At 41.1% G+C, this 12,112-nt stretch overlaps 1 protein-coding gene across 1 annotated transcript in view; it reads right to left on the reverse strand.

Moving 5' to 3' along the window:
* Window positions 1-12,112, reverse strand: part of alpi.1 (alkaline phosphatase, intestinal, tandem duplicate 1) — a gene marked incomplete at both ends in the record, with an annotated part of 31,040 nt that overhangs the window by 18,177 nt on the left and 751 nt on the right. Inside the window, 3 exons of the mRNA XM_080729325.1 lie at window positions 4,900-5,074; window positions 6,788-6,903; window positions 11,155-11,280. Of these exons, the coding sequence (XP_080585451.1) occupies window positions 4,900-5,074; window positions 6,788-6,903; window positions 11,155-11,280 (417 nt within the window). The remainder of the gene's footprint in view (window positions 1-4,899; window positions 5,075-6,787; window positions 6,904-11,154; window positions 11,281-12,112) is intronic.

The following is a 12,112-nucleotide window of genomic DNA, read 5'->3' on the forward strand; positions in this document are numbered from 1 at the left end:
TACTACTGGAGGTCTGCCAAATCTTTGTGTCATAGGATAATTGTCTCCACCAGCCGAAGGCATGGGGGAGAGTATGTTTTCCCCTCCGTCCGTCCGTGTGTCCGTGTGTCCGTGCGTGCGTCCGTCCGTGTGTCCTCGCAGTTTGTGTGCAGCTAATCTCAGTCGCCATTGGCCCGGTCGCTGCCAAAGTGAGCACACACATTCCCTGGATGCCAATCTAGAACCTCTGCCCTAAATTTTTCAAATGGGCTTTTTCTAGCGCCACCTAGTGGCCGATGTTTGCAAGACACATTTCTGTGCACTACTCTTACAGATTTTGTCCAAAAATCCTACAAATCGGTAGGCAGTATCTCGACAGTCATGTGGTCGACACGGATCTGTCCGATTTTGCATATTCCATCCTGATTGGCTAAGATTGGCTTCCAAAGTTTGTAGGATTGAGCCGTTTTGAACAAAATGCCTCAAATCCCAAACGCAAAGTGCAAATATCATGAAATCGCGCACACACGTTCCCACTAGGTCGAGGAAGAAATGCCACTTCAAATTTTTAAAATCAGCCTCATGGTGGCGCTATAACAGGCCGATTTGTGGTTTTACCTATAACTCCACCGATCAGTTTCAAACTTTGTAAGCGCACTCCCTAGAAGCCAAGGAAAGACCTTTTCACTACATTTTTCACATCAGCCTTTTATAGCGCCAAAAAATACATTTTTGGATATTACTATCAAATTTTATCCAAAAATAACACAAATCGGTACACAGTATCTCTATAGTCATGTGATCAAGTCTGATCCATCTGATATTTCATATTCTATCCTGATTGGCTAATATTAGCTTCCAAAGTTTGCAGGATTGCTCCGTTTTTGAACAAAATGCCTCAAATCATCAACGCAGCTTGCGATTACCGTGAAATTTGCCACACATATTCCCACTATGTCAAGGAACAAATGCTACCCTTTTCACATTGGCCTGTTATAGCGCCACCAGCAGGTAGACTTTAGCAATTAGATTGCAATGAAAGGTCTAAGGTGAAGAACACATGCAGCCCTTTTTACATTGGCCTATTATACAGTAGCACCACCAGGACCCCTGGCCTGGTGGAGATCTGTGCTTGGAAGAGCACTGCTTCTAGTTTGTTTTGCATCAATCACTCGAACCAGAGGTCATCGCCATGCTGGCTTGAGGTAGACTTTTGCCACAGACATACAAAACGAACAGACGCTAGTACTAATTAAACCTGGATACTTGACATTCAGTTAATGGGTCTTATGATAAAAATAAGAACATTAATAATAATAATCAAAAATTTGCGGTGGACAAGACCAAGACACATTTGTCCGTGTACGGACACATTGATGACCCCTGACTTGAACCCTATAGCATCTCTATTCTAAGGAGAACTTTAGCCAAAAATAGCAGATTTGTAGATCAACTATTTTTGGCAAAGAGAGGGAAAAAAGAGCAGACTAAGAGTACAGAGTGAAAGGTCAATTGACAGTTTATGTGGTTAGATGTCTGATAATATACATTAACATGAATCCAACATACACTGATGATAGTGCTGTCAAACAAGTCTATGAAGCTATCTATGAAATCTATAGTATGAACATTTTTAATCTACAACACAATTTTATACAAGTGGGGGTCCCTGCTTCATCACTCTCTCAGCTAAGGGGTCCCTGATCTATGATACTGACCGATGAGAGAATCTCATCGGTCATAGCCTGGGTTGGAGGAATCTACACAGTATATGAATATTAAGCTAACCAACATTTCACTGTTGACTTTTAAAATAATTCCACTTATTACATACAGTATGGTGTGATGATCTGCTCCCTTAAAGTGTGTCTTGCATTTTATTTTATGGTTTCCCGATGGAAAATGGTGTTACAATGGACAAGACTTGCATAATGCACTCTTACATAAAAACAAACGCACACGCGCACACACACGCATGCGCCCACACACGCACACACACACCACGTCAGCTCAAACTTCGCTAATGTTAACTTATCCCAACATTCAAGTGTCGATAATTTACTTAATGGCTTGAAATTACTCTGCACATCCACTTTTCCATACGGTAGCACCCATTAAATGGCTGCAGAGAGAAGCCTCTCTCCCTCGAGTCAAATATCTGCAGTTCTAAAAGAGCATGTAGGTTTGGAGAGTAGGTGGAGAAACATTGTGTTCACTACCAAGGTCTTAATGGCCTCGTACAAAAAGTTAGCGAGAGCCAAGTATTTATTTTCTTTGATGTGATTCATGTCAATAAACATACCGTATTGACAACGTAAAAAACATAAGATTTTAATCGATTAAATCTACAGTTGATTTTGTCAAGGGAAAAAATGGCAGGCTTTGATGGCGTCGTAATTCCTGATATTACACTTGGTTGCATGCTGAAAATAGCCGAACTACAAGCTCAAAGCGTGTCATGCTGCGACGTGTTGTGAGCTTGTAGATCTGCTATTTTCAGTGCCCAACACCGGAGTGCAACCAAACATAAAATGACTTAATTGTCTTTTAGTTCTACTGGATCTCTTCTCCGCTAATTCCTCCCTATAGTTATTATTTGTTGATGAAATTGTCAAATATTTAGTCTTAGTTTTAGTCATCATACAGTAGCTTAGTTTTTATTTCGTTTTTATTTCGTTTTCGTCAGTAGAAAAAGGTAGTCGAGTCGTCGACAAACATTTTTTGTCATCGTTTTAGCCGACGAAATTAACAGTGGTTGAAAGGCGTCCATTGCTCTCTGTCTGTGGAGAGGTAATTAAAACTATGTGAGAAGGACATTTATTATGCGCCTGCAATTTTCTCAGTTCAATAAACATACAAGTAGCTTGTAGTGCTAGATTGTGACCGTCTCTTAAACCCGGTTAGCTTTTATAATGGGCGTAAATCTTCCTGGGAAGAATGCCTTAATGGAGTACTTCACCCCTTTTCAACCTTTGTCTTCACATAAATGGTCCTCACTAATGCTCATTATAAGTAGCATTAGACATTCTGTCTCCCCACTGTGTGTCTCAGTCAGGCAGGTTTGGTCATTTCAAATAAGATTTCAAACCCAAGAACAGTGGGTTCAGTGCACTTCCAAGAAAGGTAATGGCGGTAGTTTCTATTAGCGAATCCCCTTTGAGGATAGGATTGATAGGCAGGTTTCTAAACGCTCCATTATAGCCCACCTCAGAGACTCAGCACGAGTAGATGGACATTTTTTCATCTTATAATGAGCATTAGTAAAGACAATTTATATGAAGAAAATATTGAAAATGGTCTTCCTCTAAGTTCCAATGCGTTTTACTGGCAAGGTAATCTCTCAAGACCGATTCAGAGCTCTGCAGATGAATCTGTCGGCAACTCCCATTACAACGTGTAGAGTTGTTATTAGGAATGAAAACTGAGGGAGAATGAACTGGCCGACATCCTACACAAATTGGGTGCCGATGGGTTCCCAGATTGCTGGCGAGGAATGATCTATGCTGAGATATCATTCATTGATGTACCTTTGTCCTTAGCACTTTACACTGTCTTTAATCCAGTTTATCCTAATCTAGGGCTGGCCATTATTATGACTTCAACTCAGTATCACGATTAAAAAAAAAAACATAAAATAATAAGATCTGTTATTTTCACATGCCACCATTATACAATGAATTATACAAGGCTCAATTGGTTAATCAGACAAATTGATTATAGGCTATTGATTATAAAATATTGTTTTATTTTCTGAAATGTGTGGATTCAGATATTTGATGAAGATTAGGTCGAAGGTTGTGATCTCATGGACACAGTCTCTCACATGAAACCTTACTCTAACAGCCATCAAACCAATATCTGATATCTAAACCAATAAAATCACACTAATGACTAAATGTGTTTGGTGTAGACGACAGTTCTAATAGATCGCTTCCTATATAGCCTACTGGAACGACCCCTGATTATTTTCAGCACTTAAAACCTACACTTAAGAGTCCTCCAAGGCTCTATACTAGGCCCGCCCTGCGGAAATACATTTAAAAAAATCTATATCAGAGTGTAAAATAATAAAGTTAAACAGTGTATAAATGTATGATAAGATAATACAGGTCCAACTGTCCAAGAGTGTGAAAGTGTGTGTAATATAACAGACTGTAAGAGTTTGTAAAAGGATGATAAGATAGCCTATACGGTTCAAGAGTGTGTAGCAAGCAGCATTGGAAAGTAGCCTAACTAAATACATTTACTCTGTACTGTTACATTTTGAGGTATGTTTCACTTTACTGGAGTGTTTCCAATTTTCAATCATTTTACTTGATACTACAGGCAGAAATGCTCCTGTTGTCCAGTTTCCCCAGCAGAACCCAGCAGCCCTCATAGCTTAGAGTGGACCCCATAAGCCTATCGCTTTTACACTATTTGTTGCGGTCAAAAGTGTTTATTTTTTATTTTTCATGAACGTGTTACTAGTTGTCATACTAACACATCCATGCCTTGGTTCTCCAACATGAGCCGACACAGTCTTGTAAATCATGTTTTGGGGTGAGCATTCAGCACAACTGCAAATCTGTGTGACTGTACTGGCCAATCACAGCGTGTCTTTTCCGGGACTTGGCAAAACACAGAACAGCCTAACATCTGTTTAGCAGACTATGGCGGCTTGTGTGGGACAACGAAGGCATGGATGTGTTTGTGACAACTAGAAACACGTTAATGAAAAAAATTATTGCTTTTTACCACAACAAATAGCGTAAAAGCGATAGGCTTATGGGCTCCACTCTAAGCTATGAGGGCTGGGTTCTGCTGGGGAAAATGCCTAAGGGATCAATATAAGTAGGAAAATGAGCCTAGATGTTATTTAGAACGGAGTTGTAAAACATGTCAGTACTTCTTCCACCACCGTGTGTAGTAAGATAGTACCTTGTGCTTTTGCGCGCCGCAGCACTGAGAAGACCTCGTTGCCGAACGTGGTGTTGCATTCGTAGGCCACAGCGTTGGCACTGAGGCCTACGGTCTTGGCGTTGGCCTTCACTCCACAGTGGTAGGCTGTAGCCGTGCTGGCGCTGTCTGCTACCTGCTTATCCACGCTGTAGGTCTGTGTGGAGAGAGGGAAGGAAGATAGTAAAACCACATTATTAAATCAGTAGTTCTCAAAACAAGGTTACGCTGGCCCAGGGCGCAATCCGAATAAAGTGAAAAGAAATGGAAAGGAGGTGCCTTAGGCCGTACTCATACAGACAGACATACACACTCGGTCAAATGTTGGAGCGGTAGGCACCACTCAAAAAGAGAAAAAAACATATAGGACAAGACAAAGAAGACTAGACAAGGACAACAAGAACTCAGTCACACTGTCAGTCAGTCACAAAAGGAGGAGCTAAACACACATTGACACACGCACATGCACACAAACGCACACACACAAAACACCTTTACAGGTCCATTTGGTTATACTCTGGACCTGTAAAGGATTTTACAGTGTAGATTGGGATACAAAATCTAAAGGGGTATCAAATGGAGTTCCATGGCCTAATGCATATCACACCGGGGGTCCTTGAAATCAAAAAGAGTTGAGAATGACTGGTATTTATGACACTGAAACAACTTATTGGGATGGACATGATAGAGCAGTTTGTAAACCAGACACACACAGCAGCAGAGTAATTGGGAACCACATAATACTCAAACAGACCTGACATTCATTCGACAGTGTTATAAAAGAGAGTTGAGGGATTAAGCTTTGGCCACAGGCAGCCAGGGCTGAACCTTACGTTTTTTTTTTTTTTGTATCTGGCCGTAAGTCTAATTTCACTGTTTTCCTGCGGTTAACTGCAGCATCAGCGTTTCTAGCCAAACTGTGTGAAACTCTAGTAACTCTCTATCCCTCGTTCGGGGTGAGGGGGCTTAGCACAACGTTGCGGAGGGCTGGAATGAGGCAGGACGCAACACGTCCACGGAACAAAGCCCCTGCAATATGGACACAGACATTCTGCTACTGACCCACCCACATAGAGGGGAAGAGAGAGAACTATCCCCTCCGCAAACACGCACACGCGGCCCCACCCTCCGCCCACCCCACCCATTTAACAGCAGCCAGAGATGACATGGAGAGACGACCCCTCTGAACCTCTCCACTGACTGACAGACAGCAGCAGTGACAGGGCTGTGTGTGTGCGTGCGTGCGTGCGTGCGTGCGTGCGTGCGTGCGTGCGTGCGTTTGCACATGAGGCACGTCTCTGTGCTCATGTGCACTTCTGTATGCTTTTGTATGTACAGTAGCTGTGTGTGCTGCAAGTACAAATATCTCTTATTTTCTTAGCGGTTATTCTTATCAATTTTTTTTTTCAAAATCAGCGTTACTTTTTTTATAAACATCAGCGAATCGATTAACCACTTAATTAATTGATACTTTATCGCACAGCGGTGTCATGCATAAAAATGAAAATAGCAGATTTACAAGCTCACAACGTTTTACATAGTGTGTGTTGATTGATTGATTGAATATAGGAAAAAGTACAGGACAGTACAGTTCACTGATCCAAGGTCCACTAAAAGGATATAAACCACAAGAAAGCTCAATGGCTTGTTTAAAGTGCTTGGAGTCCTTTTGTACTCAATTCATATAAAATACTGAGTGAGTGTGTGTGTGTGCGTGCAAGCGAGAGTGCGTGCGTTAGTGCGCGTGCGTGCATGTGTGTGTATCCATGAGGGGGACAGTTATAGGGGTCGCACAGTTCAGCGATGTTGTTTACAGTTTGGTGTCTCACCTTTAGACTGTGCCAGGTGTGTTTACAGTTTGTTGTCCTACCTTAGACAGGGCCAGGTATGGGAAGCTGTCCATGGCCAGAACCGTGTCCTCCCCGGAGCCTCCCTCCATCTGACCCCTCAGGATACGAGCTGCCGACACCGTAGACACACCCATCCCTGGAACACAGTCAGTGGTGGGAAAAAGTATTCAGGTTTTTGTCTCCACCAGGCCGAAGGCATGGGGAAACTATATGTTTTCACCCCTGTCCGTCCGTCTGTCCGCCCTTGCGTGGGTGCATGCTTGCGTGTACAGTGCATGCGACATGCGTGCGCGCGTGCGTGTGTCCGTCTGTTATCAGCTAACCTCCGGTGCCGTTGGCCCGGTCTCGGCCAAACTGTGCACACACTCCCTAGATGACAATTCAGAACCTCTGCCCCACATTTTTCACATGGGCCTTCGGGTCCATGTGGAACAAAATCATGCATGCAGCGTCTGTGAAGCGGCCGTGAAAGGTCGAAGAAGACCTGGCACCATTTTCACATTGGCCTATTATAACGCCACCAGGAGGCCAGAATAACCTTCCTGACCTGGTGGAGACCTGTGTTCGGAAGAGCACTACTTCTAGTTTGGATTTGTTTTTACTTCATTAAAATAATGTAGAAATATTCTCCTACAGATCATTGCTGCCGGGCAGTTAACTTTTATATTCATACTCAAACTGTTTGTGTAATTGATGCTCTACTACTTGAGCATACTACAGCGTCATACTAAAGCATCAAAAGTAGCAGATTCACAAGCTCGAACGGCGGCACGAAGCAACGCATTTTAAGCTTGTAGATCTGCTACTTTAGCTGTTTTTGCGTTTGAATCCTGAAAAGTAACGGATTTGGACATTATGAGGTTTCCACCGGATATATATATATATATATATATATATATATATATATATATATACACAGTATATATATAATATATATATATATATATATATATATATATATATATATATATACAGTATATATATAATATATATATATATATATATATATATATATATATATATATATATATATATATATATATATATATATATAATACAAAAGGAACGGTTTTGGACATGTAATGTTTCCAACCAATAGTAACGATATAGAGCATCTTTGAAAATACCCGCTCTTTGTTAGCTTTTAGATTGTCTGTTTTTGATTAGCCAAAGAAAGTAAAGTAAATTTGTACTCAAGTTCAGTACTTGAGTAAGTGTACTTATTTGCATCCTACCAGCGAGTAAATGTTGAGAGTCACAGTAAAGCCCACCCACAAAAAAAAGGTTGTCGTTGACATATTAAAAACATGTTGACATGTTAAAAATATAGGCACATTTGGAATATAAGTAATAATGCTAGGAGTTTTTCTGTACAATTTCTGAACAATTTCAGCTGTGTCCTGCTAGAAAAGCAAACTGTGGCTGTTTTTTTTAGAAAACATGAATAAATCAACACATAGGTGCTTTGATGTTTTCATGGCAGCTGCATTGCAAGCACGCCTCCAGACAAACCCCTGCGAGCTGAGAGAAAGATGAACTCCAACACAAACAAAACATAAATAAAACAACTACCTTTGCCTTTGAAAATTTTATTTAATCAACCTCACACCCTTTGTATTGAAGAAAGAAAGGGGGAGGACTGAGGAACAAAAGGTCCATATTCTATAAGCTTGTTTGTAGTGGTGGACAAAGTACTCTCAAGTATAGATACTGGTCAGATGTTACTCGACTACAAGTGAAAGTCGCTCTGTCAAATGTGTACTGAATAATCTAACAAACGTACATGCTAATTACAAAAGTACAAAGTACTCGCAAAGCTCATGACGCATTGGCTATTTTCTCTATATTTGAAATACGGCTTGAGTGGCTAATTCCTAATTTATGTTTTACAAAAAAAGAAAAACTTAGAGGAGATAAGAGGTTTATGTCCGACGGCAACAAAATACTACATACAGCTACCAATTTTTACTACTAGGCTACTGATTAAGTTCATTTATGGTGATAATATTTCATTACATTATTGAGTTAAAAGTTGCTATTTACAGTTAACAAATAATTGAATTTAATAGGGCATTTGACATTGATTTCGGGCGGATTAGCTAGGGTTTCCCCATAGAACTTCATGTCCCAGAAGGCTTTGCACAAAAAGACCGGGAGTTAGTGTGTGTTTTCTTCCTCACTGGTAAAATAGCAGCTGAGAGCAGAACAAGAAAGCCAACAAAAGAGTCATTACCTAAGGATATTTCTGCACCCTTTTTCTTGTAACCTTTTTTTCCTCATATAAAGCCAAGACTTTAATAACATGTTTGACCTCCTGTGAAATCATTCATTTTGAACATGGTTAACCTACAAATACTACTTTACAGCTATTTTTTTTTTAAGTAGCTATACAGTACTCAAGTAAATGTACTTTAATAGTTACTTTCTATCACTGCTTGTTTGTTGCTTTAGAAAGCTTTCCTGGGGATTGCTGATGCCTTTTTCACCCACCTGTGACCTATAAGATCAGACTCCCGACTTTTGCAAAACGGCTTTTCACCAGAACATTTCTAGGAGAGGAGGTTTGTGGTGAAATCCTGCTCACTCACTCACTCACTCACTCACGACCACCCAGAAACCCAACAGAGTACATCTGATTAAGACCAGAGCTTCTGACAGGCAGCTAACACAAAACACTCTTAAAATATGTAAGCCCTTCAAACCGCTCCACCCTGCTGCAAACAACACTATAGTCCTGCGTCTTACCCAGCAGCACCAACACATAACATGCCATACCATACCATACCATACCATACCATACCATACCATACCATACCATACCATACCATACCACTATTATTCACATGAATCCCTCTAATGAAACCAAAACCCAACGTGGCGTAAATGGCAACAGTGTTTATGTTGTCGACAAAAAAACTTTGACAAAAGATGTTCGTCGACTTCCTTTTTTCACTGAAGAAAACTAAACAAAAACTAAAGTTGTGATGACTAAAACTATGACTCACTAAATATACCATTCCGTCAACAAAATGTATGGAATGTTAGCCAACGAGTGGTGGAGAAGAGATCCAGTAGTCAAGTGCACAGGTGTAATGCAAGTGTGAACAATAGCCAAGTGGAGGGGGGCCAAGTGGAATTATCAAAACAGCTGCCCCCATTATTTTTAATGAACCTGCGGCGTCTATCCATTGAATTCTTCAAGGTTCAAGGTTCAAGGTTGTACTTCTTTTGTATAGGTACATAAGAGTAAAACTTGTTTGGCAAGTTTTGTTTGGCATGCTTCAGACTTCATCATCAAACATAGCCTACATGTAAGTGTTGCACAAAAGTATTGAAAATAGCCCAATATTAGCCCATGTACAAGCTCTATCTTCACTATACAGTATAACATGGCTGTGACCCCCCAAAATAATCATATTTGAACTAGGAACCCCCCACCCTGAGAAGCACTTGGAATTTAGGAGTTGAGGCATTCAATTTAGTTTGACTCGGTTCCACAGATGAATATGGTGAAAATAGCCAGCATGAGTCCAAGTGAGGCTATTCTCAAAATGTTTACCTCTTTAGAAGCCTTAAAAAGGTCTTAAAAGTCCTTAAATTGTCACTTTAGAAATGTGCAGATACTCTGTATAGACTTGTATGTTGGTTTGTTTACTTTTGAGTGAGAAAACAATGTTACACATTGTTACACTTATACTGTATATTGGTTTGTTTACTGTTGAGTGAGAGAACAATGTTAGACTACACATCAAGCAAATCATTTGGGAACGCCAGTGGGGCTTTGAGAATCACTGCCCAAAGCCAGCGTTTGTTTGGCGACAGTGGCAAGTGAAAAACTGGGGTAAAACGGGTTTGAAGAACATACATAATCTATTTAATGATAGCTTGACTAACAGCACTGGACACATGGCTCTTCATTGTGCCTCTGTGGCCACTGGCCAGTGCTCTGTGGGGTACCGGTCTGATTCGCTTCGGTATGTGGCTTTTCTATTGTTTTTTCCTTGACAAAGTGTTTTGCAACACGTTTGTCTTGTCTTTGATTCAGTCCCGCTGCTTGTGAAGCACATTGCATGTGCATGACAGCCACCATTCAAATGAGGTTTGGTTATCACTCTCACCAGTGGTGGAAAGTACTGTAACTAAGCACATTAACTAAGCACATTTACTCAAGTACTGTGCTTAAGTACAATTTTGAGGTCCTTTTACTCCTACTCTGCTACATCCTATAGGCAAATATTTTAGGCCTACTCCACTGCAATTATTTGGAAACTTTAGTTACTAATTACTTTATACATTTTGATTATTACAAAACAACCACGTCAGCCCTTTATACATTTTGTCAATAGCCGAGAGTATCCATATGTAAGGTGTATGTCTCTCGTCCTACCGTCTCCCAGGAACAGGATGATGTTCTTGGCTCGGTGCTCCAGGGGGCGTAGCTTGAGTGCGGCGTCCAGCGTCCCCCGAGCCTGAGTGTCCCAAAACGACGGGTCCTTCTCCCGCTCATACTGCGCTGCTCCGCACACACACACACACACACACACACACACACACACACACACACACACACACACACACACACACACACACACACACACACACACACACACACACAGAAGTTGTGTTCGATGTGTTCAATTTTTACACATGTATTTCCATCTGTTCTTTTGCAGGTACTGAGAAGCATTGTGTGCGTGAGTGAGTGAGTGAGTGAGTGAGAGCATTTGCAAGAATACACGTGTACACAGTTGTATGTATCTATGTCAGTGGTTCTCAAACATTTTCATGTGAAGGACCCCCATCTGAAAAGATTTTGTGCCAGGGAGTCGGGACCCCCTATAAGAGAAGATTTGTGTTCAACTTTGACACAATTCTCCAAGAACATTTTTCAAAAACAGACAATCTACAAGCTCACAATCTTTGAATAGCTGGAGCATAAAACAGGGTTGAAACTGATTTCGATGCACCACTATTAACTCATTTAGCTGGTGACCCCATGGGGTCCCCCTCAAGGACCCCTGGGGGTCCCCGAGCCCCACTTTGAAAACCACTGCTCTATGTCTAATATTTCTCTGAAACTTTGAGAAAGAAGGGGAAAAAGAGAGTGGAAAACATAAATGACAGGAGCTGTGGGACGCATGTGCGTATTAGTGCAGCACCGCACAAACAGAGAGGGAATAAAAGACAAACCCCCTGAGGCGGCACGCCGAAAAAAACCAAGGAAAGACAAACAGTCCGTGACTTTACATAAACAGGTATAGACGCACTGAGACAGAAATACACACACACACATACACACACTAAACACAGACTCATCAATTACACCTACACACCTGATTTAACCT

This window comes from Nannobrachium achirus (genome assembly GCF_963921795.1).
Source record: "Nannobrachium achirus genome assembly, chromosome: 1".
Taxonomy (NCBI): Eukaryota; Metazoa; Chordata; class Actinopteri; order Myctophiformes; family Myctophidae; genus Nannobrachium; species Nannobrachium achirus.